The sequence below is a fragment of the Cladosporium halotolerans genome (genome assembly GCF_011745625.1).
Source record: "Cladosporium halotolerans strain TM138-S3 chromosome Unknown Sca66, whole genome shotgun sequence".
Taxonomy (NCBI): Eukaryota; Fungi; Ascomycota; class Dothideomycetes; order Cladosporiales; family Cladosporiaceae; genus Cladosporium; species Cladosporium halotolerans.
The window spans coordinates 1-25,946 of record NW_027191517.1 but is presented as its reverse complement, the minus strand read 5'-3'; the positions used below and the strand labels follow the sequence as shown (position 1 = coordinate 25,946).

Sequence of the window (25,946 nt, the reverse complement as noted above, 5' to 3'; positions counted from 1 at the left end):
AAACCATAGATCGATCTAGGAGGGGAGCTTTATCATGCGCTTCCATCCAGGCTCGTGTGTTGGAGGCGTCTTCTTCCACCTTCTAGGCATAGGTCACAGCTCGCCCGCTGCGACGGTCGGAAAACAACTACGTAATCCGGTCGGAATCCGGAGTGGTGGCGTCCAATCACAGAGCGTTTGTGGCTGTGGCGGAAAAAGACCGGGGTACATGCTGACTAAGAGCGAAACATCGGTGTGTCACCGTTTTAAAGAGTATAGATAAGTGGAAGAGATTGAAGGCTTAGATCGCATCGGTGACAGATCGATGACAACGACTCACCATGGCTCCAGGATCACCCTCCGTGCAACGACACAGGACCAAACGGGTTTCACCCCAACACACGCTGGAGCGGGTCCGCAACAATCAGCGCCGGCATCGCGCTCGGCGGAAAGACCATGTCGCAACGCTGGAGCAAAAACTTCGCGAAGCCGAACAGACTATTGAGACCTTCAAGGATCAGGTGCGAGCTCTTCAAGCGACGTTGACACGATACCGCCACTGGTCGCATAATCAACATGCTGCAGATGATCGCACGCGAAAGCCTCAGAGATGTGAGAGCCGTGATAGCACATCACCACCTTCTCTTTTTGACACTCACGGCGAAGCGCGTCAGGGGTATGGTGCGCTCTCTGGCACAGAAGACCTCGAAGCTCGGGAACTGCCAGCGCTCGCCTTAACCGAGCCCTTGGTTTCTGATGACCAATCCGGATCAGAGACCAACGCTGTCATCTCTCTACTTACTGGAAGTCTTCAGCCGCCTATCCCTGTATCTCAGTACTCCGAACTCGTACCCGTGCCTCCGCTGGCTATTGAACCTGCTTCAAACCGGGACGTTGCAGAGGCTGGGAGTCTGCTGCCCGCAGAAGTCACACATGACCCTTTATTGGCTCCAACTACACCCTGTTGCCATATTGATCCCTCATGGGATTTACAAGTGACTGTCAATACAAGAGATCGAATGACACCCAGCTGGAGTCATGAGAGCCCTCTGCTGATGCCTGGATACGAATTTCAGCCAGCGACGGAAGCCTACTATCAGAAAAACCCTTACGGCGAATCCACGATGCTCTGCTCCGAGGCATATATTCTCATCGAACAGCAGAACTTCAAAGGTATGAGCCAGGGAGATGTGGTCACATGGCTATGGAACAGCTTCCGCAGGTCAATTCAACCGGGTGAGGGATGTCGCGTCAATACAGATGTGCTATTCAGTCTTCTGGCATTCATCAGCGACATCTGAGGCGAGTTTTTGGCAGGCTGCGGGTCCCGCAGACTTGTGCACAAGAAGGCATCCGTTGTACTATTGAATACACGAGTTGAGATTGATATTCGTCTTCTACCAGAAATTTCAGCCATGTCCTGGACATCCGCGGCCAAGTTCGAAGTCTCATACTTTCCAGTGCATAGCTTGTCGTCTAGCTCCGAAAACGAAGGCCGTAAATGGTTTCTTCCGGTCTGATGTTAGCCATAAAGCCGCGTACACGCTGGCTACTTCACGTCCAGCCAGCAGGAGAAGTAGTGTACCGACTGCATAACAAAACCCAAGCAGGACGAGCTTCACGTCCCTGAAACCGGGGTCATGCATATCCCGATGCGTTCCTGTCTGTTCTGGTGACTACCGATAATTAGGTACAGCAAAACTTTAGAGGCTTCCGGGTTGCTGGCTCTTATCTCGAAGCGCCGTGACAGGACATTTTTCACGGGAATCCTTCGGATACAACATCACGTGCACACCACGAGTATCACCGCTTCCGAGCGGGCCCACGCTGTTCCCAGGCGCAGGCGCATGAGAACAGTGTACTCCGCAAGAGGGCGTGCAGGAAAAAGGTTGGAGTTCGAGACATACTACACATCTCAGAGCGAGTCTGCCGCGATTTCAGCCTTGAGAAAGCTGCAAAGAAATCATTTGCAAATTGCTCGCATCTAGTCGATAACAGCGAAGGATTACTTAGAAGTCTTGGACAGTCCGTGCACGCGGACAGTCAATGCACGCGTCGCGCGTCGTAAACAAGACGCGTTCAATTACCTGTCATTCCCCAACCTCGCATCAATGGAAGCAGCGCTCGCAGAATTGAATTCTTCAGAGTCGCCTTGCATAGCCGCTGTCGCTAGAAAGTACGGGATAAAGCGCACGACTCTCAGCAGAAGATGGAAGGGTGTCACTAACACTAGGGCCCAAGCGGTCGAAGACAAGAGGTTTCTTAACAACCAGCAAGAGCAGCAGCTTATACAGCACATAAGACAGCTCTGTGATCGATGCCTTCCACCTACACCAGCAATAATGGTTGATATCGCTTCCCGTCTAGCAGGTAGGGTCCCAGGAGGAAAGTGGTGCTCACGGTTCGTCAAAAGACATAAGGATGAACTTGACTCGAGATATCTCAACAGTCTGGATTTCGAGAGGCACCACGCTGACTCCATGGCTTCTTATGAGCAGTACTTCTCCATTCTTGGCAAGAAAATGGAGGAATACAAGATACTGCCTGAGAACATCTACAATATGGACGAGAAGGGCTTTCTCATCGGAAGGATCACTAAAGCCAAACGAGTCTTTCCAAAAGACCTCCGAGCCTCCGACAAGCTTCTTGGGGTTGGTCAAGATGGATCGCGAGAGTGGATCACCGTTGTAGCCACAATTTGTGCCGATGGAACAGCTTTACCTCCTCTCTTGATCTATGACAGCACATCTGGATCCATCCAAGACTCATGGGTGCAAGACTTCAACTCTAACGAGCACCATGCTTGGTTCACATCTTCACCGAGTGGCTGGACTTCTGATGAGATCGGTTTCAAGTGGCTGGAGGCCTTATTCGACAAGAACACCCAGGCAAAAGCTGGGAGGGCTTGGAGGCTGTTATTTGTTGATGGTCATGGATCCCATGTCACCTTGAAGTTCCTCGAATGGGCTCAACAGCACAAGATCCTTGTAGCTGTGTATCCTCCCCATTCTACACATAGACTACAGCCTTTGGATGTCGGTTGTTTTGCTCCTCTGGCCACCTATTATAGTCAGCTGCTCGAACAGCAGACTAGGCTCTCGGAAGGCCAGACTAGAATGACCAAAAGAGATTTCTTCAAATGCTTCTATCCAGCTTGGCACAAAGCGTTCACAGATAGGAACATCGCTTCCAGCTGGAGCAAGACTGGCCTGTTTCCCTTTGAACCAGCCTTGGTGCTTGACAAGATGAGGCCAAGAAACCAGAGAGAATCAGCACGGAGAGGGCTTAGCAGAATGCTATCAAGCAGTCCTCCTGCTTATTGGGACTCTCCTTCCGGAATGAGAAAGCTAAGGACGCTCATCAACAAGACCGTGGACCGGAAGACCCAAAAAGTCATCAAGAGACTCAGTGATGACCTCCAGAAGAGCAGAGCAGAGGCAACCCTCGAGAAACTTGGTAGACAACAGGCAATCGAGGCTCTGAGGCATGAGAAGAAGAGGAGGAAACGTGGCAAGAAGCTGATTGAGCAATTCAGAGCTGAGGAGGGTTCTGGCTCGATTTTGTTCAGCCCTGGCAAGGTGAAAGCTGCCGTTGAGCTTCAGGACCGCAGGGAGCAAGAAAAGGAGCGAGAGCGAGAGGACAAAGAGCAGAGAATCCGAGAGAGGGCCCTCGCAAAGGCTCGGAAGGAGCAGGAGGCTCAGAAGAGGCGCGATGACAGAGCCATAGCTCAAGCTGCTCGCAAAGCAGCCAAGGCATTGAAGACGGCTCAGAGGGAAGCAGATAAAGCAGCTAAAAAGGCCCAGAAACAGGCCAAATCAGCTCTGGAGACTCAAAGCAAGAGGCCAAGAGGAAGACCAAAGAAACAACCGGCACCCACAGAGCCTGTACTCGTAGAGCAACCTCCAAATGCGACAGAGGGAGCAACACAGCTCAGATCGAGGTCGGGAAGAATCATTCGAGCACCAGAGCATCTTTTAGACTGAAAATAAATAGAATGGTCGAAAACCCATTGGAGAGCTTGTGACGTGAGTTTCAAGTAGATTCAGCCTGGATTGGCAGCGTGAGTATTGGTGTCTCCCATGTTAGATGCGACGCGCGACGCGTGCATTGACTGTCCGCGTGCACGGACTGTCCAAGACTTCTATCGGCAAAAGCGGGGCGAATGAAAATTTTGTCGAAGCAAAGCGGGTGAACGCTTCCGCACCCAAGCCCCGCGCCAGCGAAGGAGACTGCCATAGTAGACTTGGGGCTCGGCGATAGCCCAAACGTTACCATCCCTTCGCCCTTCATTCACGTAAGCCGCAAAGAGGGTGCTTCAGCTTCACGCATGCCAGCTACTATCTCTTCGCAGATCGGACGGCCTTCGGCGGCAGCCTTTCGCTTGGCCATCGCTAGCTTCTTTAGCAGCGGTCTGAGCGCTTTCAATAATCGAGAGATTTGAGAATATATGACGTATTGCAAAAGTATAAGATAGATGTGCTATGTCTTTATTGCATATGTGACGTTTGTCATGGCCACTGTAACCCGGCCTCCCATCGATACATCACGGGTTCTGAACGGGTTGCGGGGCTAATTGCGCCACCCACCCCAGGATTTAAAAAACACGTACTGGAGAGGTGGGGCGGCATGTCACTGCGATTGTCATTTTTGCGATAGTCCGTCACTGTGTGCAGCCACGCGGGAAATGAGTGCATCAGGCGCTTCTTCGGTCCCCCTTTTTCTCTCTCATTCTTGTAATTCATGTTGGGCATGATCAGTCGACCGAAGGTGAGTGTAGTGTCTCGCTAACAGATCGTTGTTCGCAATAGATTCGAGTGCGAGTCATGACCTTCACTAAAGACCCGTCCAATTCCTTTCTCTTATGCCACCCACTATTAACACTAACAAAGCCAGCGTGGCGCCACTAGACGGTGGCTACGGCTGGGTGTGTGTCGTCTCATTAATTCGAATAAACTTTTCCACGTGGGGTGCGGTAGCGGTACGTGCAACATCAATCCATATACCCGAATATGTATCACATAACTCACCTCCAGATATATTCCTTCGGTGTATGATTTTCCTACTACTTGCGCACTGAACGCTATCCCGACGTCTCGGAGTTGGAATTTGCGCTTTTTAGTAGCTTCAACTTCTCCTTCGCGATGATTGCCGCCGTGGTTATAATAGAGCTCACCCACCGCTTCGTCAGATTCGTAACTATGGCTATCGGCGCTGCGCTATAAACTAGTGCCTACGTTACGGCTGGCTTTGTGGATCGTATTCGGTAGCTTATAATCACCTAAGGCATCCTCGTTGGCCTGGGTTATCGGCTTTGTTTTCGTCCGAAGCCTTATTCCAATGATGCGTGGCTGATTGCGGAGACGGCGGAGGTGAGTGTTTGAGGGACGTGGCAGCAAATCCTTCTCGATAGCGGGCCCGCAGCCACGAGGCCACGCCGCTCAAAACATCAGGGACGGCAATGGCACAGCCAAATAATTGATCCCTGAGCTAACCTACACGTTATGACAGCACAGCATCCGCCACTCATCACGCTTGACTCAGCCGCTACGAAGATGGGCGTTCAGGCTGATCTGGGGAGGGATATTCACTTTATCGAGACCTCGTGGCCCAAACTTCCGCCTGCCCCGATCGGGAATGCAATGTCCGCACCACCAAATCTCCCGCTATCAAGAATGCTCCTCTTCCCGCTGAAGGCCATGGTTTCAACACTTCCAATTCGTTGGCTCCACTACCGCTCTTAAGGGAATGGAGCTTTTCAACCAGCCTTCGCGACAGCCCTTGAAAATTACAATAGTCTATTGGGATGTCAGACAACCCAACGCCAATCAAGAGTATTCTGGAAGTCGTTCTTCAAGCTTTGGCCCCATAAAAGTCACCGTCAGTTAACGGACCGCGCATTGAAGTGCACTATCGGTAAATACGTACCGCATCGTCGTTCCAGAGATCGCTTAGTTCGCGGTCACCTGTACTAGGTCTCCCACTACTTTCGGGCTGATTTCCTAATGCTGCCCGGGACATGCCAGCTGGGCTTGACTCGCTGGAGCTTGGCCTGCAGTGGACTTGTAACGGCACCTCGAGCAGAAATTCTTTTGACGGACCTCCTTTCACTTTAACACGCACTTCAAGGCTATATTGGCGTGAGGCAATGGCGCTGCAGAAAGTGGGCGTCAAGAATTCTTTGGTGCGCAGTGGAACGTCCAAGGTAGTCTCCCATGCGTCGATTGTGAGCGTAATGGCATCGTCTTGGACGAACGAAAGCCCGTTGATGGGTTTTGCTCCTGGCGGCTGCGAGCCGTTGCTGCACAAAGATGCTGGAACGAAGTGCTGGAGATCTTCTCGTTGCGGCGTTTCCGAGTAGAAGTGCGGTTGCCAAGAACTCGAAACCATTTCGGCTGTCTGGATTATGAAGACCGACTCGTGCAAATCCGGTGGGTAATCTGAGCCTACCATCGCATACCCTGGCATCTGAGGAAATGGCCTGATTGAATGGAACGTTTTTGCACGTAGAGAAAACCGCATGTGGAATCGTAGGTCCTTCAAGATATTGCACAAGGTCCGTAGGCCACAATCTCTCTTAGAAGTGGGAAGCTGGATCCGAACATGGAGGCGCAAGCTAGTGGCACTATACGGCGTCTTCGGGATTCCAGACATGGGAGTGGGCTCAGTCGTGGAAAGCGTCATCTGGTACGTGGAACCGAAGTAAGAGGACCGAAATAAATGAGTGTCAGAGTTAATGAACTCGTCCGGAAAGTCAGTTGTGTCAATTGGAGGTAAAGGCTCTCTGCAAGGCAGTACGGACACTTCGTGATCGTTCCGTACATCAGAAGCGCTATGACCGTCAAAAGACGGCGATTTCATGACTGCGCGGATCCTGTACTCAATCTTTGGCTGCGCGAACTTTTCGCCGTCCTTTCCATCAAGTATATCCCCTACAGTTATACTAGGAGGTAGTAGTAAGCACTGGTCGGGCACGCCATCGACTTCGGTGACAGTGTGGTCTGGTATCGTCAGACTAAATGACGAGGTGTGCTCCACGAGCCCTTCGTCTGTTACCGCATGCTTCCTGAGATTAGGGACATCAAGGCTTTGGTGTAGGAACTAGATATCACCGGGTTAACATCGACAGCATTCTGCCTCCCATAAAGGCTTACCTTGTACGTGGCCCTTCTGAAGTGTGGTATCCCTTCCGAGCTTAGTATAAGTGTCCACACGCGAATATGACCTATTAAGCGTCAGTAGTAGCGTTCGGAAAGATAAAATTCATTCTAGCGAAACGTGCCTAGGAACGAGACGGCCAATTTCCCAAGTTGCAAGTCTGGTGGTCCGGTCACGAAGATCTTCCCTTCCAGTCGCTCTCCGGTACTCCATACCGAAGCGGAGCCTGGGTGTGCTTTGCGGCATAGTTGCGAATGTGTTTGTTCGAAAATTTCAACGCGCAACCGAGTGTTCTGCATTATTGACCACGATGCAGTTGTTAGATGTCTGACAGAGAAGTTGATCCCGCTGCACGCTTCTGTACTAGAGCCTAGGGTTTTCATTGAGACGTGCTAATAAAATTAGTGTAGGGTGGGGCTGTTAGCCAGCCTATTTGTCTTATCTGTCGTGTGACCATCTAGAGTGACATTCTCTTCTCTCAAGGCGCTAGTGGCGTAGAGTTAGCTTCACCCCGCGTGATGAAGTCACACCCGCCCGAATGCCGGCAATTACCGACGTACACGGCTTTCGGGGACAGCTCACATGCTCTCCGTGCATAGCGAATGGAAATCATCATCATCATCGAAGTTCATACTTGTTTTGTGCTAGGCAAGGAGCAATTGCTAGGTTGGCCTCGAATGGTAAGTCGCAAGCTATCCGATGTGCTGAATGAGGAGCTCGAGGCTTTTCAAATTTAGACATAAGTGACAATGCACCCTTGAGGCATCCCAATCTGCCCATGGCTCACCCGCTAATCGTGCTTGTACACAATTCATAGCAAGTTCACGTTAAATCTACTCGCAAGCTCCTCCATCATTTTACGGCCTCCACTCTATTCACTGCCTCCACTCTAGAAATTGCCTGTATCTATGTTTAAACACAAAACGTTGAAGCGTCTCAGAGCATGCACGGCAGCCGTAGGCAACCGTCTATCGATGTCGCTAATTATTCCAGCTACCTCTGTAAGTGCTACATGATTCGCAAGTCGTCACGGGTGAAATTCAATGACGGCATTTTTAGCAACCGAATCAGTGAATAGGAGGTCATTCTCAACTCCTCTCCTTACCGGAATCCGCATAAACAATAGTCGACCTCCAAATGCCTCTTGCGGAGTTCAAAATAGATTTTATCAGCGTTAATCGGAATTAATATCACGTGACCATATCCCTTGCGAGCGATACTCCTTCACCCGTCCCCGGCCCGCGTGAACACGATTATTCTACTTGCCGTGAATGCGGAGCACTAGGTCACGTTGAGATGCCGTCACCAAGTGGGGAGACACGCGATTCTGGTATTGATGTTCAGTGACCACTAACTATGCAGTTGCCGGTGACATGCCTGTGAGTGCCAAACGTCCTCGTCTTACAGCCTACCATGACTCGAAAGCGTGAACAGGATTGACAGGACAACCTTAATTCTATCCAAGACGCGTAAATGTCACCACATCAACTTGATTGGCCCTAGATATAGTTAAGCCGGGATAGCGACGGCTTGGATCTTCTTGAGGATGTGGGTGCTCTATGTTGTAGGAATAGTTCCTTGGCTAGGCAGCGGAACTGATGAAGGCGGAAAGCGGGGCGGCATGTCACCACTTCCAGACTTTGTCACCGCGTCCAATATTCTTGCCTTACAACGTCTCGCCATTCTATGCTATTCTATGCACACTCTGCGCAAGTGTTTTGGAACTCATACAACATTCGTCGATTGCTGCGCAGGCGAAAAATGACGTCTTCCTACGGTTCTGAATAGCGCCGGCCGCCTCGTCGTTACATGTAACAGTAAGGCCGCCTGCTTCGGTGGAATGTCACCAACCCTGTTTCACGAGAAGAGAAAAACAAAAAGGAGAGCCCTGTTAGAGCCCGATCAATCTTGGCCTCCTTGGCATGAACACAAAGGCACCACTTAGCTGTCAACAGACGATACACGTGGCGGAAGTATTCGCTACTAAATTGTTATATGCCAGCTGCCATGTCTCCGTCGCGGTTAGTCTTGACCAAGGGAAGCTGCGTGTGAATACTAGAAGACAAAGCCTATGCGAAGTTCGATATTACGGATATAAATGAACACTTCTTTCAGTCCATTTTTGTGTATACTTCATACTGAACCTCCTACCACGCAAGGTTTTGCTTCCCACAGCCCGCTATGGCTCCTCCGGCTACTGCTCGATACGACTGGATTCTTGCAATCACCACAATCGCCTTCGCCTGTGCTGCCTTTGGCAACGGTGCGAACGACGTCGCCAACTCATATGCAACGTCTGTAGCCGCCAGGACACTCACAATGTCTCAAGCTGGTGTTCTTGCTACTTTTACGGAGTTCATTGGTGCTGTAGCTCTGGGCAGTCGTGTCACTGACACTATTAAAAATGGCATCATATCTATTGGCCGTTTCGAAGGGCGACCCGGCACGCTTATGTTGGCAATGGGCTGTGCAGAGGTCGGCAATGCTGCTTGGCTTCTCATTGCTACTCACCTCGGCTTTCCTGTGTCTACCACACACACGGTTGTGGGCAGCTTGGTCGGTGTCGGTTTCGCGGCTCAGTCACCGATCACTTGGGCTTGGGAAAGTGGCAGCGTGTCGCAAGTCGCAGCCTCGTGGGTGATCGCCCCTGCTATCGCTGCCGCTTTTTCTGCCCTTATATTCGCAACTGTCAAGTACTCCGTACTCGATCGAAAAGACAGTTTCAAGTGGGCCATGCGCTTGATCCCTGTGTACATTGCTGCCACTGCCGCTATTCTGGCCCTCTTCCTCATTGTTGAGGCCCCAGCCGCTGGCGAGCTCGAGGATTTCGGAGCCGGCCAAATTGTCGGAATCATCCTAGGGATTTTTGTTGGCGTTTCAGTCATCGTCTACGTTTTCTTCATGCCATTCTTCGAGCGCAAGTTGATCAAGAAGGATACGAGGCTCCGTGTCTGGCATATTGTTATGGGCCCACTTCTTCGCAAGGACGATGTTCAGCTATTCTGGCCCGGTAAAGGAGATGAATACGTAAAGGACTACTACAAGGACGCTTACGGCAATGCACAAGCAGGCAAGCATGACGAAGCCAAAGCGTCTGCTTTCCGTGGCGTACAAAATCTCTCCGAAAACGGATCTCATACCGATCAGCCTAGCCAGGACCGCTCGACTGAACAAGGCATCCGGACTGATCAGCCTAAAGATTGCGAAGTCAATACTGCACCAAACATGGAACCGAATTCCAAAATGGTAGTCGAACCTGAAGAGCGCTTCCTTTCACCGATTGAAGGGTTATCCTGGTTCAACCCTTTGAAGTGGTGGGGCTGGTTGAAGTATATCCTCCTTCAGGGGGTGACTCGTGATGTCGTAACGCACGATTCAAGCCTTCTTCGCGCCATTCATGGCCGCGCACACCGTTACGATATTCGAGTCGAGCACCTTTGGACCTATTGCCAAGTCATGTCAGCGGCTATGATGTCCATCGCGCACGGCAGCAACGACGTTGCTAATGCCGTCGGTCCATGGGCTGCTGTATATCAGACATACATTGAGGGTGCTGTGGCAACGGAGTCTGATACTCCGGTTTGGCTGTTCGCCGTCGCTGCCCTGCTTCTCGGTCTTGGGTTTTGGTGCTACGGATACCATATCGTTCGCGCGCTTGGTAACAAGATTACTCAAATGAGCCCAACTCGCGGCTTTGCTATTGAGCTGGGTGCTGCCATCACTATTCTCATTGCTTCAAGGCTTGGACTTCCGGTTTCGACCACGCAAAGCCTGGTTGGTGCGTCAATGGGCGTTGCTTTGATGAATTATGATCTGGGAGCTGTCAATTGGCGACAGTTGGGGTTCATTTTCATTGGATGGGTGCTCACATTGCCCTGCGTAGCACTCATCTCTGGGCTTTTGTGTTTGATGGCGTTGAACACACCTCACTTCTGAGGAACGAGGAATAAGTGCGATGTTGAAAGGCCAAGTGAGACGTTAGGAAGTGTTTGTTGCAACAGGCGAGTTGTTGTGCTAAAATTCGGCACGCGGTCTTGCGATGATGGGCTTGAACTGTAGGGGAGGAATTGATCAACGCTTAGCAAGTTTTATTGTCCTCAGAGAATGTAGCGTAAGAAATTCCTACATTCAATAGTTCCTAGCCATGTCATTTTCATCGCGATGATTATACGAGTAAGTATAGAAGTCTCTATCGCTAGTTATCCTTTACTGTAAGAGAATATGTTCAGTATCGCGTGCTGCCCTGCTATTGCTGGGTCTTCCACCTATCCTCTCCCCATATCGCTCTTCCATCCGCACTCCTTAAGCCTCTCATTCCGCATGCTTCACCCGTTGTCCCATCCCAACCTGGGCTTTAACGCTTCCTGCTAGACAGTATGCTCTCCGATGCCGATCACTCTCATGCGCGAGTTCTGTAGAATGTAGTGTTGGATTCGAGTGAAATCCGCCGCGGGTAGTTTCTTTCGTCCATCTCCTCAATTTCAGCAGCATTATCGTCTTCGACAAAATCTCTCTACCTTCTTGATGTCTCTGTCGATAGCATAATATCTGAATGCCAAGCCTCGCTGCACTGTCAACTCGTCCTGGTTGGTATGAAAATGATACTTCATGTAAAGCGGTCTTGTGCGTGCTCAGCCTTGTACAATCTCAGAACACTCCAAAACGAACGGTTCGGGCGGAAGGTCATCGCTAAGGCGTAAAGACCAACATAGATTTTCGCGGCCGGTGACAGCAAACCCCCGACATGCTTGATGGCAATCTCGTCCGCGGCCCGTTGTCTTCGTCATTTAGCCTGGCACCACTCGGATATAAGGACAGGATAGCTTCGGAGCTGTCAAAAAGTGCAGATGCTACAATGCGCTCCCAAGTGGCTCGCACTTCTTGGACGGAGACGTTGCGACGCCTTTTTCCAGCGTCTATCGAGAGCCGGATACTCGTCGCCGCAGAAACCATTGCTTGGCAAGGCAGCGAAGCGGCGAAATTTCCAGAGGGAAAGAGGGGCGACATGTGACTGCTTCGACAGTCTGTCACTACATGACTACCTGGCGCAACCGGCATCTGGTACTCCTTCCCTAGCTGCTTCCTGTATTCAGGCCCGGAAGCTTTTCAACCGCACGCGGTCGGACCCGTATTGACTGCTCGACACTCCGACTTTTGCTGTCAAAAGACCACCCCCAAGTGGTTTTCGTCAGACCGTTGAATGTGCATCTGCCGCAATGCCTCTTGCGCTCGATTCTGGAGAAATCAGCGCAACACCGCCAGACGGCGGCTACGGATGGGTGTGCGTCGTATTGATGTTTCTTGTCAACTTCTCAACATGGGGCGCGGTGGCGGTAAGCGCGAGCATCAAGCTCCCGAATTCTTCAAGCGTTTCTGCCAGCGAATCCCAGTCTTTTGGCCTGTATCTTTCCTACTAACTGAACACTAATCGTTACCCTGACGCTTCTAAGCTGGAGTTCGCCATTATTGGCGGCGTCAATTTTGTGTTCGCGATGATCGCGGCTCCCTTGGTCATGGTACTCACCCACCGCTTTGGCAGGATCATGACTATCTCCGTTGGGATCGTGCTGCAGACTAGTGGCTACGTTATGGCCGGCTTCAAGGACCGCGTCTGGCAGCTTATGATGACTCAAGGGATTCTCGTCAACCTCGGTATAGGTTTTGTGCACGTTCCTAGCCTGCCAATCCTCTCCCAGTGGTTCGAGGCCCGCCCGCCGTATCCTGGCGAACGGGTTTGCAAGTGCCGGCTCTGGCTTCGGAGCGGCCTTGTTTGCCTGGTCGACCGCAACTGTTATCGACGCATTTAGGCTACGCTAGGCATAATTTTCCACGTGACTGATTACGTTTTTCCTGACCTTCATTGTGACAGCCTTAATCCGCGATTGCACTAACCAATTCGGGTTCCGTAACTATTTTTGACACTTCACTACTTACGAAGTCTAATGTGATCCTTCTCCTCGCCTAACTATTTATATATATGTCCGGCTATATCACACTATTGTTATCGTTATTAGACTTTGCGCTTTCAATTAGGCTCTCATTATAGCGAGCTAGCGACCTAATTAGCTTACTCAATATCAGCACCGCGGTTAGACGCCTGATTATAGGCATTTCTAGCGACAGGTTTGACCGCTTCACTGTCGCGGGTACGCTTACCTTTTTCTACGGCTTATTATACTTCGTATTCTAGATACCTGCACAATTTCATAGCTAATGGGTTTCTTTGCTCTCCTCTTAGGCGCCATCTTAGGAGTCTTCTGGATGGTTAGTGACCACGAGAGTCAACCGGTTTTGCGTATTTTGTTTATGCCGTGCATTTACGAACTACGGCTCTACACAGACAATTGGGGCCTCTGCGCTGAACTCTCAGATCTTAGAAATCTGCGTCTTTATTCTCTGTTTCGTGGATAACGGCCATTCTGCCAACCACATGTATGTACGCTCTAACGAATCCACAGCACTGGGACGCTTCTTAACTGAGCCCTTTGGTCTGTGAAGTTGTTGCACTTGACATCCGACGACCAAACTCAGAAAGATCGTATCTGTTCACACAGCTATTTGTCGGCATCACCTTCTCCCTTGCCGGTCTAGTCATGTTCGAGCTGCGACGCAGTAAACGCAAATGGCGGGAAGAAGCGAGCACAAACAACCGAAGATAAAAAAATGTGGCGCGCAGCTTCGAATAACTCACTATCGACAGTAAGGAGCCCTCTCTTGCCGTATCACCCCTTCCCCCTATCGGTCTTGGTGCACGGAAGCCTTGGATGCGCTCACCATTTTGACTCATCATAATCTTGCATGTAATGCAAGTATTCCCCTTTCTCGCCAACCCACTTTTTGATACCACCTTCTAGCACCAGACTCTGCATCCTTTGATCTGATTTACTCTTGAGATAGTCTGCAAACCATGCGGCTGCGCGGTTGCCCCGACCGCGAGACGATCCTACACAACTTAGGTGAGCAGAAAGCCAGTGGGTGAGCGGCATCCCTCGACAGGCACCCAGATGTAGACGCTCACAGAGACACATTGGGATCCAACATACCACAGTACCATACAACGTCACGAACACCGGCAGCGTGGAGAATACTGTAGAGCGAAGGGATAGTTGGATAAAGGCTTTGAGCGGGCAAGTTAATGGAGCCATTGATTGTGCCGCCCTGTAAAACTAATCAAAAAGCGATCGAAACGAATCTCATATCTGACGTACCTCGTAGTCTGTCCTCCGCAGATCGACAAGCACGAGTCTCGTTCCATCATTTGCTTTCTTCAGTAGGTCCAACACCTCTGAGCAGCTGATAGGCGTCGGTCTCGAGTTAGCTTCCGGGTATGCGGCGTACCACGGCTTCTCTGGATCATTAGCGGCCTCAGAAGTCGCGGAAGGCATGATTTGAGCAGAAGTCGTGGTCAGGGCAGGTGGGCGCAAAAATGATGGTGTAAATTTGTCGGAAAGGTCTTGGTGAGTGGCGAAGGTGAAGAACGTCTGAACGAGCTGTGTCGGCAAGCGTGGTGTGAAGCTTGACGGTCTCTGGTAAATCAATTGTGGATGGAGCGTGAGGAGAGGGGATCGTGTAAGAGATCGTTTTAAAGCGTACACGTGCATGACCGTCGTCAGGAACTGGCATACATATTGACGATCAAAGAGTCTGCTTCGTTCCAGAACCATGCAACGTTATTCCCGGCGTATCCTCTTCTCACGAGAAGTAATGGCGCGTATGTTCGACATAGGTCACGGACTGCACGCTTTTCATGCGTATCGCAGATTGGCTGACTGACGCCCAATCAATGAGCGGTGATGACATGCCCTCTTCCCACTGTGGCCAATATGCACGGACTGCCCTCTCGCAACGACTAAGTGAAGACAACCCTGCCGACACTGGCGAATCAGCGTTGGGCGGTGACGGGCTCAAAAAAGCCCCGCTGAACCTAGAGAACACTTGAACCTCCTGCCCTTGTGGCAGCGTGCAGTCTGGAAACGTGCCAGCAACTTCGACCAATCAATGTCTTGCAGTGACATAATACGATGTGACCATGTCTTACTTCAGCGCGCTCCTATCAGTTGATTGTGCACCTGTTGAAAAGCATCTGTCTCTTGGAGCAATTCAACCGGACCAGCAACGACTTTTGCTCTCCATACAACACTGCAGTAAAGTCATCGACTCCTTCGCGAACTCTAGCAAACAATACCGCATCTGTTGCCATGTCACCAAAGCAAGAGGCGATAGATCCTACTGCGATAACAGACACCCGCAGCTCCACTATGGACATCGAGAAGCAGCAATCTACTCCAGTCTCCGACAAGGAGCCATCGTCTGCCTTCAAAGCTCTCGGCTGGCTCGACCGCTTACTTGCACTCTGGATCCTGCTCGCCATGGTTATTGGCATTCTACTGGGCAACTTCGTGCCTAACACAGGTCCCGCGCTAGAGAAGGGCAAATTCGTCGGAGTATCCATTCCAATTGGTACGTAAATTCCGCATAATCGTTTCACGAGCCTCTAGTGACACGAGGGAACTCATAGCCATCGGCCTGCTTGTGATGATGTATCCTATCTTATGCAAAGTCAAGTACGAGACGCTACATCAAGCCTTCCGATCAAAGCAACTTTGGATACAAGTGGGCTTTAGTATCATAATCAACTGGATTGTTGCTCCGTTCCTCATGGTATGCCGCAAGTTAAAAATGACCTGAGATTTCATGATACTAATTACGGCAGCTTGCATTAGCTTGGGCGTTTCTTCCCGACGAGCCTGGCCTCCGCGAGGGCCTTGTGCTTGTTGGGCTGGCACGTTGCATCGCAATGGTAATTCGAGTCCAATTCTCGATAAAAGAAGGCTGCTAATAACATTATCACCACAGGTCTTGATCTGGACTGGTTTAGCCGGTGGCGATAACCAATACTGCGCGATCCTAGTGGCTATTAATTCTGTCCTACAGATCGTGCTCTATGCGCCATTGGCTATCTTTTTTATCAACATCATCAGCCATTCGCAATCTGAAATCACAGTCTCATACTCGACAGTCGCTGTTAGCGTTGCCGTGTTCCTCGGCATTCCCTTAGGCGCCGCTATCATCACGCGTTTCACGCTTCAATGGATCGTTAGCCGCGATTGGTACGACCGCGTCTTCCTAAAGTATATCTCCCCTTGGTCTCTTATTGGCCTTCTTTACACGATCCTGGTACTTTTCGCCAGCCAAGGTCGTCAGGTCGTCCACCAGATCGTCTCGGTGGTGCGCGTCGCTGCACCCTTGATCGTTTACTTTATTACCGTCTTTTTCATTACCCTCCTAATAACACACCGCCTCGGCTTCGGTTACAAACTATCTGCTACTCAAAGCTTCACGGCAGCAAGTAACAACTTCGAACTAGCTATTGCTGTCGCCGTTGCAACCTATGGAGCCGACAGTGATCAGGCACTCGCCTCTACTGTGGGGCCTTTGATCGAAGTTCCCGTGCTGTTGGGTCTGGTTTACTTGGTCAAGTGGATTGCCAAAAGGCGTGGATGGAAGGAGTGATTGCTGCACAACCAGGGAGATGACTAGGATATATGCAGCACAGGGAGATCGGGATGTTCGTAACGGGGACGGTTCATGACCATCAAGAACATCGATTCCGGCCTTTTGAATCCCATAAAAAAATAGAATAGATTAAAACACAACATTGGAGGGCGTTCATGACCCAGACGAAAGGACTCAGAAGAATCGCAAAGAAGCACTCCACTCATCTGTCGCGATTACAGATTGAACATCCATGTGAGTGTAGCCTTCCCTGTGATCCCGCTCTTCACGAGGAACTAGCAAATCGTCAGAGGCAAGATTTTCAGCGACATAGACGATACTTAGCTTGCCACGACGCTTTGTAAGGCGAATGTTGGCGAGCAGTCGCAAGATTTTGTCAGGTATGCAAACGAGCGGGGCCATCACGTGGACAAACGGCTGACATGTTTTGCCTCGGTCATGATCCTCAACCTTGCTACTGTAAAAGTCTCCTTCCTCCGCATTCTATCCTCCGCAGCTCTGAAACAAAATTACTGACACCCCACCTCTATCCCGCCCGTCACTGCGGCTCTAGCCATACATTCCCAGATCAGTCATATACTATCCACAATGGCGCCGCAGAACAAGCCCAAGACGAAGGTGAGCATCCCACCGTCACTGGCGCGAGGCGTCATTGACATCATCTAGGCACAAGACCTCGAGCGCATCCGACAGAACCAGCAGCGTAGCCGCGAACGCAAGCGTGCCTACATCGCCGAGCTTGAATGCAAATTGGCTAAGCTTGCTGGGCTGGTTGGTGAAGACCAGTCTGCCACCAAGTCTTCAGACGATAATGCACCGGTAGTTCAGACAATGGAGCGATTGAGATGTGAGAATGACGCCCGGCGCGACCTGCTGTTGGCTTTGGGTGTGAGGGCCGGTGCGCAAGACCTCTTTGTCCGCGCTTTTGCTGTGCGGATGGCCACTGGTGCTAAGGCTGGTACCAGCTCACGCCAGGGTACTGTTACGAACGACCGAGGAGAAGCCAAACGTGCCAACGTAAGCAGCAAGCCCACTCTCGCTTGAAGACTATATTGCAATACTGAACCCACTCGAAGTCGGACACTGCTGCCGAATCATCATTCCTTGACAAAGTGGCTTCTGCCACCGATCGGCATGTCTCGTTCAGCGAGGAGTGGCCGTCAGATGCTCTCAATTTCCCTGCCGCTTTGAGCGATATATCGCCATCCTGTCAACAGTATCGAAACTCAGACTCCCCATCCAACGTCTCTCACCCCCAGGAGGCCTATATCAAGGAGGTTGATCTTGTCTCGCCCGTAGCGGCTGAACAACCGGTCAACTCAGCCCTTTCCGACGTCGCCAGCGCCGCAAGTGCCTTTTCAGTCACTTCACGAAACAGAAGAGAACTTTACAGTGCACCGCGTACTCAGTGCACGAGTTCATACGCTTCTACCGGGCGGTGTACGTCTTTTTTTGAAAAAGCAGCTGATCTAGGGCCTCCCATGGCGCATGACTCCGCACAGTCCCTCCCCACACTACGACATCTACCTCAAGGTGACACACTGCTCGGGTCGATCGCACCTTCTGACGCTACCACACTCGGCCTACATCAATCTACAGACGCCTTTTGCGAATGGAACACGGTCACGCGCATCACCGACTATAGCACAGACAACACAACCGCCTGCTCAATCGCTTTCTCGATCATATTCCAGCACAATAAGGGAGGCCTATCGACTGCAGAGCTAGAATCTAGGCTGCGGGCGGGATATCTCAATGCCCAGATGGCTAGCGAGGACTGGCGCATCCTCAATAAAGTGCTTTTCTCGGTGCTGGCAGAAATTTGTTAAAGGTTGAGGAGGGGCCTCCATGAGTATCACGCTGTTCAGTGTAAAATCAAGGGTTGCCATCACGGTCAGCAGTGAACGGTGAGAAATGGTGACGTGTATTGAGAGAACCAAGATCCAAGATTCATGCGATAGCTCACCAGCCTTTTTTTTAAACTGTGCTAGATTTCTAGGAACAACACGAGAAGGTTTCTGTCCTCTTTCGATCCCGGAGCCGTGAGGTAGCGGTTACTGTCTGACACGTCGGGCACTCACTAAAGAGATTTTGTTGAACACTCGCCGCCTTCTCACATGCTAGAAGTAGATGGGTCTCAGTTACGAGAAAGCCACATGGTGAAAGTTAACATATGCCAATATTTCAAGCAAGCGAAAGCTAAGCAATGTGGCAATCAAAAACAACTCAGATACATCGCAAATTGCCTGAAGTATACCAGACGGCTGAAATGATGGCTGCGGCACGCGTATAGAGAAATGAGTCTTCGCCTGCCGCGATCTTTGAGAAGTCTGCATCGTGGAATTTCGAGGATTCTACGCTATATTGTTCCAATCATTCTAGATCTTGCAACTAACAGACATGGAACCCCTTTACCAGTCCTAGCCATTTCTATGTTTCGTCATTCTATACTTTCTGCTTTACGTCTTTTGCCCTCTGTTCTTCCCTCTCGCTGAACCGATCACCCATCAGTCCGAAGTGCGGGCGCATTAGGATAGTGTACTTGACAAACTCCTCAACGCAATCGACCACACGGTCTCTGTTAGCTCCTGGCATAAGCCTTGATCCTCCTTCTGCGGCATTTTCGTTGGTGAAGAGAGTGTAGGCTTTCGGAATTGAGGACTGATTGGGGATGGCAAACATACGCATCCAGCGGCCGAGTATACGGAGGCTGTTGACGGTATTGAAAGATTGAGAACCCCCCGAGACCATCGCCAGGCCCAAGGTGCGGCCCTGGGTTGGCCGAACACTGCCAGTAGAAAGCGGGATCCAGTCAATCTGATTTTTGAAGACAGCAGTCTGCCAAGGATGCGCGTTAGTCGATCAAGGATTGGTGGGGGTGATTAAGGGAAGGTGGGATGGAGGAGGAGGGTGGGAGCTCTACGATCCGGTATGCATACCAGGTTTCCGTGCTGCTCAGGTGAGACCCAAAAATGCCCATCACTCCACCGGCTCAGGTCGCGCAGCTCTTGGACCTTATGGTGTCCGTGCTGTGAATCGTCTTTGACAGGCAATCCTATCGGATCATAGATGCGGACGTCGCATCCCAGGCGCCACAGAATGCGGGAAACTTCGAAGGCAAGTAATTTGGAGTAAGACCTGGGAAGCGTTAGCTTAACAGGTACGGTCAAAAAGCGGAATGCGTCATGACTAGAGCAAGGCCAAGGGTAAAGATATGAAAGGCTAGCCTTACCGGCTCCTCAAACTTCCATACAAGACCAGTATTCCCAGCCTCTGTCCAGTGAAAGCAATGTCATTCTGCGCCATCTCGGTCGCCGTGGCCAATTCTAACCTTGCCACCCAGTCACCTGCGGCAACAGCGTCGTCAAGGAGGAAAGGCCGATATTTGGCCCTTGTATCAGTATCGTGCTCTTCGTTGACAGAGATTGCGAGTGATAGATGGGCCAGCTCCGGGTTGGCGATAATCTTGTCGACCTTGCGCATTGACGCGGTATTGTTGAGGTCACCCTGCGCGACCTCCGAGATATTGTATTGAGGCTGGCGCTGACCGTTGAAAGCGGCATTTGGTTCACGGGATGGCGCCTTGTGAGGCGACATGGCGGTTCTTTTGTAACGCCTTGTGAACAACAGATACGGGTGGGGGTGAGAGCAAAAAGACAATGAGCGAATTGTTTCGGAGACTGCGGCGCTCGTATGCCCAGCAAGTGGATTTAACTTTGCAGGCCTAGCAAAGGAAGAAAGCATTGAGTGGCTGATACGAGCAAATGTAGTAAGAAGTCAAAAGATTGGAAGGATAGACTGTTGCAGAGTAGGAAGAGAGGCCTGGTGTCGCTGGTGCCATACAGGCAGGGATCATGCCTGAATGCTGTATTTGATGAATGTCACCAGCCGGCGCTGATTGGTTTTATTTTAGCGGTAGGCAGCAAAAGAAGAGAAGCGCATGATTGGGCGGGTGGGGCAGGGTCCGGGCCGCCGCAATGCTCAATTGTATGCATAGGTAATGGTATGATTGGATACAACTTGTCAGGTTTTGAAATTGAAGATAATTTCGAGCGCTTCATATCTCTGCTTCATCTATGAGTGTGGATTCAGAATCTTCTAAATCACCCCAATTTCGCAAAGCCACGTCCATCCGTAGAATCTCCTTGGCATGTAGGAAACGCCTCACATCGTTATCCCCTAGGCTTACTGCATCTGGTCGATGGTTCAGGTCGCTAGCGCGACACGAGCCCAAGGTTTCCAATCAGATACAATCATACCATGATGTAAGGCTCGCATTTGCCTTGAGTTGCTGGTTGGCACGATCATACTGGGAACCTGTGTAGAATTTCATGTACCGGTAGCAATGACTAGTTATATGTAAGCTACAAGACACCGCAGCGCCGGCTGCAACGCAAGGATGCCCTGTGAAGGAAACGTGGTCCAACAACCATCTCGGAACTTCGCATCGTCGTCTGTGGAAAGTCGCGAGCTCATTCACCGAAAATGCAGTATCTCCAGCCGGTCACCAGCAGAATCTCATTGGCTGTATTGCTCTCCACCGTTTATCCCGCGAATAGCGGTCTAGTTGTAGAACGTCATCCAGAGACCCTGCGCATTTTGAGCATCAGCGCCGTCTTTCTCCCAGTGCCTTCTAGTTTCAATTGGGATACGCTCAGCCTCTCAAATTCATGGCTAGGCTACCACATCTCCTTAAAGACACAGTGTCGTTTACTTCTTCGCTCCTCTAATATTTCAGCCCCTCGCGCGACTTTGAGTCTAATTTCACTTTCCCAATCGGGCAGGTCATTGATCGAGTAAACCATACACGGTGCAAACACTCGCACGCGCTGTTTCGGCCATGCTTTACTTTGCTTTGCAAGGAGCTTGCGTCGTGTGATTTGACAGTGTGGCATGCCCCCAGCCATCTTTGTTCGTAGTGCTACCAATGGCCAGGCATTCCACAGTTCAGCCTAACCAGCATGTAGAGCTTACGTAGTCCCTTACAGCTCTACAGGGTAAGATACGTAGGTTTAATACAGAGCTCTGAAAGGTGTTAACTTGACTGCGACTCTTCTGCATCTTGAGTTTGCTCATACTAAGCAATTCTTTTGTATAGCAAGAATCCCATGATGGTCGTTTTACGCTTGCCATAAACGGCTATTGCTGCCAGCTTCGTCTCTGCCGTTTCTGCACAAACCTTCCAGCGCCTCTGTAGCTGTCTGACTCTCCATTGCATCCTGCCGCCAGATGCGTTAGATTTTCTGGCTGTCCAGCATTTCGATGTTCGTCTCGAGGTATACGCGCCTATCAACAGCTCTGCGGCGACCCGAAGGCACGCATAGCCACATCAGCTCATGTCTTGGCGGACTTGCAAATATCTGATGGCATTGCTGAAGACTTTCGAGAGTTAATTTGTATGATCAGACATCCCCAACGACAAATTCTCTTTTACCGTCGGTAAGATCGTTGAGAAGGCATGGCCTGCCGCTGAGCTCTTTGATGTGAAGAAGCCTGAGCTCGGGGCATAAAGCTTCTCATGTAGTGTCTATACTCCGATTGACTTTGAGAACAGGCGTCATCCTGACACTGATCAGGTAGGAGGACCAACTTTCTCAAGACGCTAAGAGCCCTTCGCTTGCCACCGTTGCGGCCAAGGCTCATAGCAGCGTGGCGCGTTACGAGCCTGGCGAATATGAAGCCATCGATGGGTACAACGGCACCGACACAACGGCATAATGAACCGTGAAGGATTTGTCCGAAGTCCGTGAGACAAAGAACGTACTACTCTTCATCGGCGACGGTATGCATATCAACATGATCACGGCTCCTCGCGCGCCGGTCTCACGACGGTCGCTATTCTTAGAAAGTGGCCATGGACGCGTTCGTTGTGATAGGCGTAAACCGAAAGACCTGAACGTGTTTCACTTCTGACCATTCTGATAAATTTAGTCACCAGATGACCCACTCGATCGGCTATTCCATAACTAAACCCGCCAACTCGGCCACTGCCCTCTCCTCCGGGCACAACTCCTCTGTCAACGCGCTAGGTGTTTACGCCGACTCCTCGGTGGGCCCTTTTAGTAATCCAAAGGTCGATTCTACAATGGAGGTGTTTTACCGCATATCCGGCGGCAAGCTTGGTATCTTCTCTAATGCGCTAATCGCTGACACCACCCCCGGCGCTTTGACCGGACACAGCAGAGACCGCGGAGGATATGGTGTAGTGGTTGAATCTTCTTCGGCAACTACAACTCGAAGTACGGCAATGCTCAGTCAGACAATAACTCTAAGCGCCGTGCTATCGGCTGTTTTGAGCAGTTGAGGCTGAGCAAATACGTTAACGATACGTCAACACTGGTAACATACGCTACAGCGAGTCGTTCTTTCTCTCGAGTTGGGCATCACGCTTCACCCTTGCTCAGGACCTTGGCGCCCACACAATTATGCGTGAAATTTACCATGTTCACCACGACGGTGCAGTGAAAAAAATGTTCTAATCCAAAATGGTCTGTTCAATCACCGGTCAATCGTTGTTCAATATGGTCGAACCCTACCATGAAAGTGGTCAATATGGTCTAGTGCTCAGATCTAGATCAATCACCATTTTCAGCCTTATGGTTAGCCGTGCAGGCGCATAGCCTTGTAACAAGTAAAGCCGCGGCACTTTCAAGCCGCGCGTGGCTGGCGCGTTAGGGGCATGTTCAACACGCGTTGTATTCTACTCTGCCAGTATGACCTCTAAAATACCATGTTCACGTTCTTGAAAGGTGCCACCGCTACTGCGGCAGCGGCGGCGGCGACCGACGCCAAAGCCTCGGACTCAATTACACTATGGCCGCAAAACCCCCTCTTTTCCGCGGAGCAGTGCCTTGATTCGTTCAAGTTGAACGGCGAACAATACATCAGAAAGAGCTCCACAGCCTCAATGAGAAAACTCAAGAAAAAGACGTCGGCGGTGTGGGTCTATGGCGAGGCATTGCTCAGAGCCGCGGATATGAAAGAGGTATATTACTGCTACATCTGCGAGTGTCAAAAGAAACCGCAGAGATTACCAGTACTCTGCGGTACAAAGGGCGGTATCGATCATATGACGGTACATGGTTACAATCGTGAGGGCTACAAGATGGTCCCGTACCTACCAGTCAGAAGCGCATCACTTCCTTCAGCAGTCTCGTAACGACAGTCGACTATGACGTCTTCAAGCGATTGTTCATGCGATGGATAGTGTATTGTCAGCTCGCCTTCGCAATCCTCGAGAACGACTATTTCAGGGAGCTTCTTACTTTCCTGGATGCTGGCCTCGCCAGTCTTCTTCCTCGCGCGGCTGTTACCCTGCGGCGGTGGATCATGGACGAATATGCCGATCACAAGGAGCGGCTGAAAGACGAGCTGCGACATGCTCGGAGCGATGTCCACCTCTCGTTCGACATGTGGACCGCGCCAAACGGCATTGCGATTCTCTCAATCTACGGACATTGGATCAGCCCATCAGGGTCCCGCCAGAGTAAGCTGCTTGCTTTCCGAAGGGTTTTCAGCAAGCACACGGGCGAGCATCAAGGCGAGATCATCATTGGCGTGGTGAAGGAGTATGGAATCGAACAACGGATAGGCTTCTTGATAGGAGACAATATCGCATCGAACGACGTTGCCGTGCACACGATCCTACGCCGTCTATACCCCAATCTTTCGATAAGAGACCGTGTCAGCCGCCGCTTGCGATGCCTTGGTCATGTTGTCAATCTCTGCGCAAGCGCCCTCATCCTCGGTAGAGGCAGAAAGGGCGGAGACAAGGATTTGAATCGACGGGCGGAGAAAGGTGATCTTGAGGGATGTGACGAGATCTGGCGTGGTCGTGGGCCTGTTGGACGGCTCCACAATATTGTCCAATACATCCGGTGGAGCCCTCAAAGACGCGATGAGTTCATGACGTGCAAGAAGGGCGGCTCCCTGACTGAGTTTGATCAGCTTGAGCTCCTTCAAGACAATTCAACACGGTGGAACTCCTTCTATACCGCGATCGGCCGCGCTCTCACCATCCAAGAGCGTATAGACCTGTTCTGTCGACGGCATAAGCCCGATAATTGCGCTTCTGGGCTCAAGAAAGACATCCTGACTGCCGCCCATTGGCAGCAGCTCGACAAGATCCACGACTGTCTAAAGATTTTCGAAGTGGCGACACTTGCTACTCAAGGTCACAAGCCTTTCTTTTTCCAATGGTATCAGACACTTGCATGGCTCTTGCACAAGCTCGATAATTGGCGGGTGCAGTTTGAAGAAGATGCGGAAGGAGACCATACGTTCAAGTTACTTTCGGAGTGCTGCATGGCTTCATGGTTGAAGTGTGAGAAGTCTACAAGCTGGCAGATCAGACGCCCATCGTCTATGCGGCGATCATGCTAGATCCACGAGAGAAGAAGCAGTGGTTCATCGATGAATGGAGTGGTGGTAGTGCTGAGCAGCAGACGTGGATCTTACAAGTGGAGCTTCAGGTGAAAGCCATCTGGCAGGCAAGCTATAAACCAAGCCAGGGCTCCGCTTCAGTCGCTGCCGCCGCTGTCGAAACACATGATCGAGAGGCATCTGACGATCCACATCAACGACTCTACGACTATATGCACAAGCGCAGGAAGACCTCTGCTTACCATGAGCCAATCGACCAGCTGGACGCCTATCTATCGACCGATCCTCTCCCTCGTAGTGACAACTTCGACCCCGTTGCTTACTGGATCGAACGACAAACTTCAACACCACAACTGGCTAAATTCGCACTGGATTGCTTAGCGATCCCTTGTATGAGTGACGACCCCGAGCGGTCATTTAGTGCCGGCCGCGACCTCCTCACTTATCACCGGAACCGCCTATCTGCCGACATCATCGAAGCCACGCAATGCCTTCGTAGCTGGTACGGCAAGCCGCCTGCTGAGAAAGATCGACCAGAAGAATATGACCCATTCGACGACGAGGATATCATTGTCAATAATTATAACACATCCTCCACCTCCCCAAATGCCTCCGGAGTGGTTGTAGATAGCTGAATATTGATCAGAAGCTCTAATAGAGTCAATTGAAACGAATTACCCTTTTGGGAAATGGTGATTAGGTGGTCTATATGGTCACGGCCATGATTTGAAAGTGGTCAATCTGTTCTGTGACCTCAGACCATATTGACCAGATTATTTTACTCACTGCTCGAGGTTCTTCCTTACATTCCCTTTTTTAGATGCATCGTCAGCCGCCCGGCATGAAGCGACGTTGCGCTCAGTGTGCAAGATCAGGTGTGCTTCGGAGCTGGCGTGCTAAGATACCCTCGTGTA

The 25,946-nt window shown here is 50.9% G+C and overlaps 9 protein-coding genes across 9 annotated transcripts; 6 read left to right on the top strand and 3 right to left on the bottom strand.

Moving 5' to 3' along the window:
* Nucleotides 1-320: 320 nt before the first annotated feature.
* WHR41_09156 (uncharacterized protein) lies at nucleotides 321-1,280 on the top strand (the record flags this gene model as incomplete). The annotated part of the gene is made up of 1 exon (XM_069377760.1): nucleotides 321-1,280. One exon carries the CDS (start codon nucleotides 321-323, stop codon nucleotides 1,278-1,280), a length of 960 nt encoding a protein of 319 aa, XP_069225220.1.
* A 4,524-nt stretch (nucleotides 1,281-5,804) lies between these two features.
* Nucleotides 5,805-7,433, bottom strand: WHR41_09155 (uncharacterized protein; the record flags this gene model as incomplete). Its single annotated transcript, XM_069377759.1, has 4 exons — nucleotides 5,805-5,834; nucleotides 5,905-7,077; nucleotides 7,131-7,201; nucleotides 7,259-7,433. The coding sequence occupies 4 exons, from the start codon at nucleotides 7,431-7,433 to the stop codon at nucleotides 5,805-5,807; spliced, it is 1,449 nt and encodes a 482-aa protein (XP_069225221.1).
* A 1,882-nt stretch (nucleotides 7,434-9,315) lies between these two features.
* Nucleotides 9,316-11,070, top strand: WHR41_09154 (uncharacterized protein; the record flags this gene model as incomplete). The annotated part of the gene is made up of 1 exon (XM_069377758.1): nucleotides 9,316-11,070. The coding sequence occupies one exon, from the start codon at nucleotides 9,316-9,318 to the stop codon at nucleotides 11,068-11,070; it is 1,755 nt and encodes a 584-aa protein (XP_069225222.1).
* A 2,277-nt stretch (nucleotides 11,071-13,347) lies between these two features.
* On the top strand, nucleotides 13,348-13,793 carry WHR41_09153 (uncharacterized protein; the record flags this gene model as incomplete). The annotated part of the gene is made up of 3 exons (XM_069377757.1): nucleotides 13,348-13,398; nucleotides 13,475-13,566; nucleotides 13,616-13,793. 3 exons carry the CDS (start codon nucleotides 13,348-13,350, stop codon nucleotides 13,791-13,793), a joined length of 321 nt encoding a protein of 106 aa, XP_069225223.1.
* Nucleotides 13,794-13,904: 111 nt separating this feature from the next.
* Nucleotides 13,905-14,519, bottom strand: WHR41_09152 (uncharacterized protein; the record flags this gene model as incomplete). The annotated part of the gene is made up of 3 exons (XM_069377756.1): nucleotides 13,905-14,077; nucleotides 14,178-14,292; nucleotides 14,343-14,519. The coding sequence occupies 3 exons, from the start codon at nucleotides 14,517-14,519 to the stop codon at nucleotides 13,905-13,907; spliced, it is 465 nt and encodes a 154-aa protein (XP_069225224.1).
* An 813-nt stretch (nucleotides 14,520-15,332) lies between these two features.
* WHR41_09151 (uncharacterized protein) lies at nucleotides 15,333-16,647 on the top strand (the record flags this gene model as incomplete). Its single annotated transcript, XM_069377755.1, has 4 exons — nucleotides 15,333-15,594; nucleotides 15,653-15,795; nucleotides 15,848-15,934; nucleotides 15,991-16,647. 4 exons carry the CDS (start codon nucleotides 15,333-15,335, stop codon nucleotides 16,645-16,647), a joined length of 1,149 nt encoding a protein of 382 aa, XP_069225225.1.
* Nucleotides 16,648-17,184: 537 nt separating this feature from the next.
* WHR41_09150 (uncharacterized protein) lies at nucleotides 17,185-18,666 on the top strand. The gene is made up of 3 exons (XM_069377754.1): nucleotides 17,185-17,268; nucleotides 17,317-17,667; nucleotides 17,727-18,666. The coding sequence occupies exons 1-3, from the start codon at nucleotides 17,239-17,241 to the stop codon at nucleotides 18,477-18,479; spliced, it is 1,134 nt and encodes a 377-aa protein (XP_069225226.1). The 5' UTR covers nucleotides 17,185-17,238; the 3' UTR covers nucleotides 18,480-18,666.
* A 302-nt stretch (nucleotides 18,667-18,968) lies between these two features.
* On the bottom strand, nucleotides 18,969-20,446 carry WHR41_09149 (uncharacterized protein). The gene is made up of 3 exons (XM_069377753.1): nucleotides 19,883-20,446; nucleotides 19,590-19,788; nucleotides 18,969-19,488 (listed from the first exon to the last, which is right to left on the bottom strand). The coding sequence occupies exons 1-3, from the start codon at nucleotides 20,392-20,394 to the stop codon at nucleotides 19,096-19,098; spliced, it is 1,104 nt and encodes a 367-aa protein (XP_069225218.1). The 5' UTR covers nucleotides 20,395-20,446; the 3' UTR covers nucleotides 18,969-19,095.
* Nucleotides 20,447-25,025: 4,579 nt separating this feature from the next.
* On the top strand, nucleotides 25,026-25,667 carry WHR41_09148 (uncharacterized protein; the record flags this gene model as incomplete). The annotated part of the gene is made up of 1 exon (XM_069377752.1): nucleotides 25,026-25,667. One exon carries the CDS (start codon nucleotides 25,026-25,028, stop codon nucleotides 25,665-25,667), a length of 642 nt encoding a protein of 213 aa, XP_069225217.1.
* Between the last annotated feature and the right edge of the window lie 279 nt (nucleotides 25,668-25,946).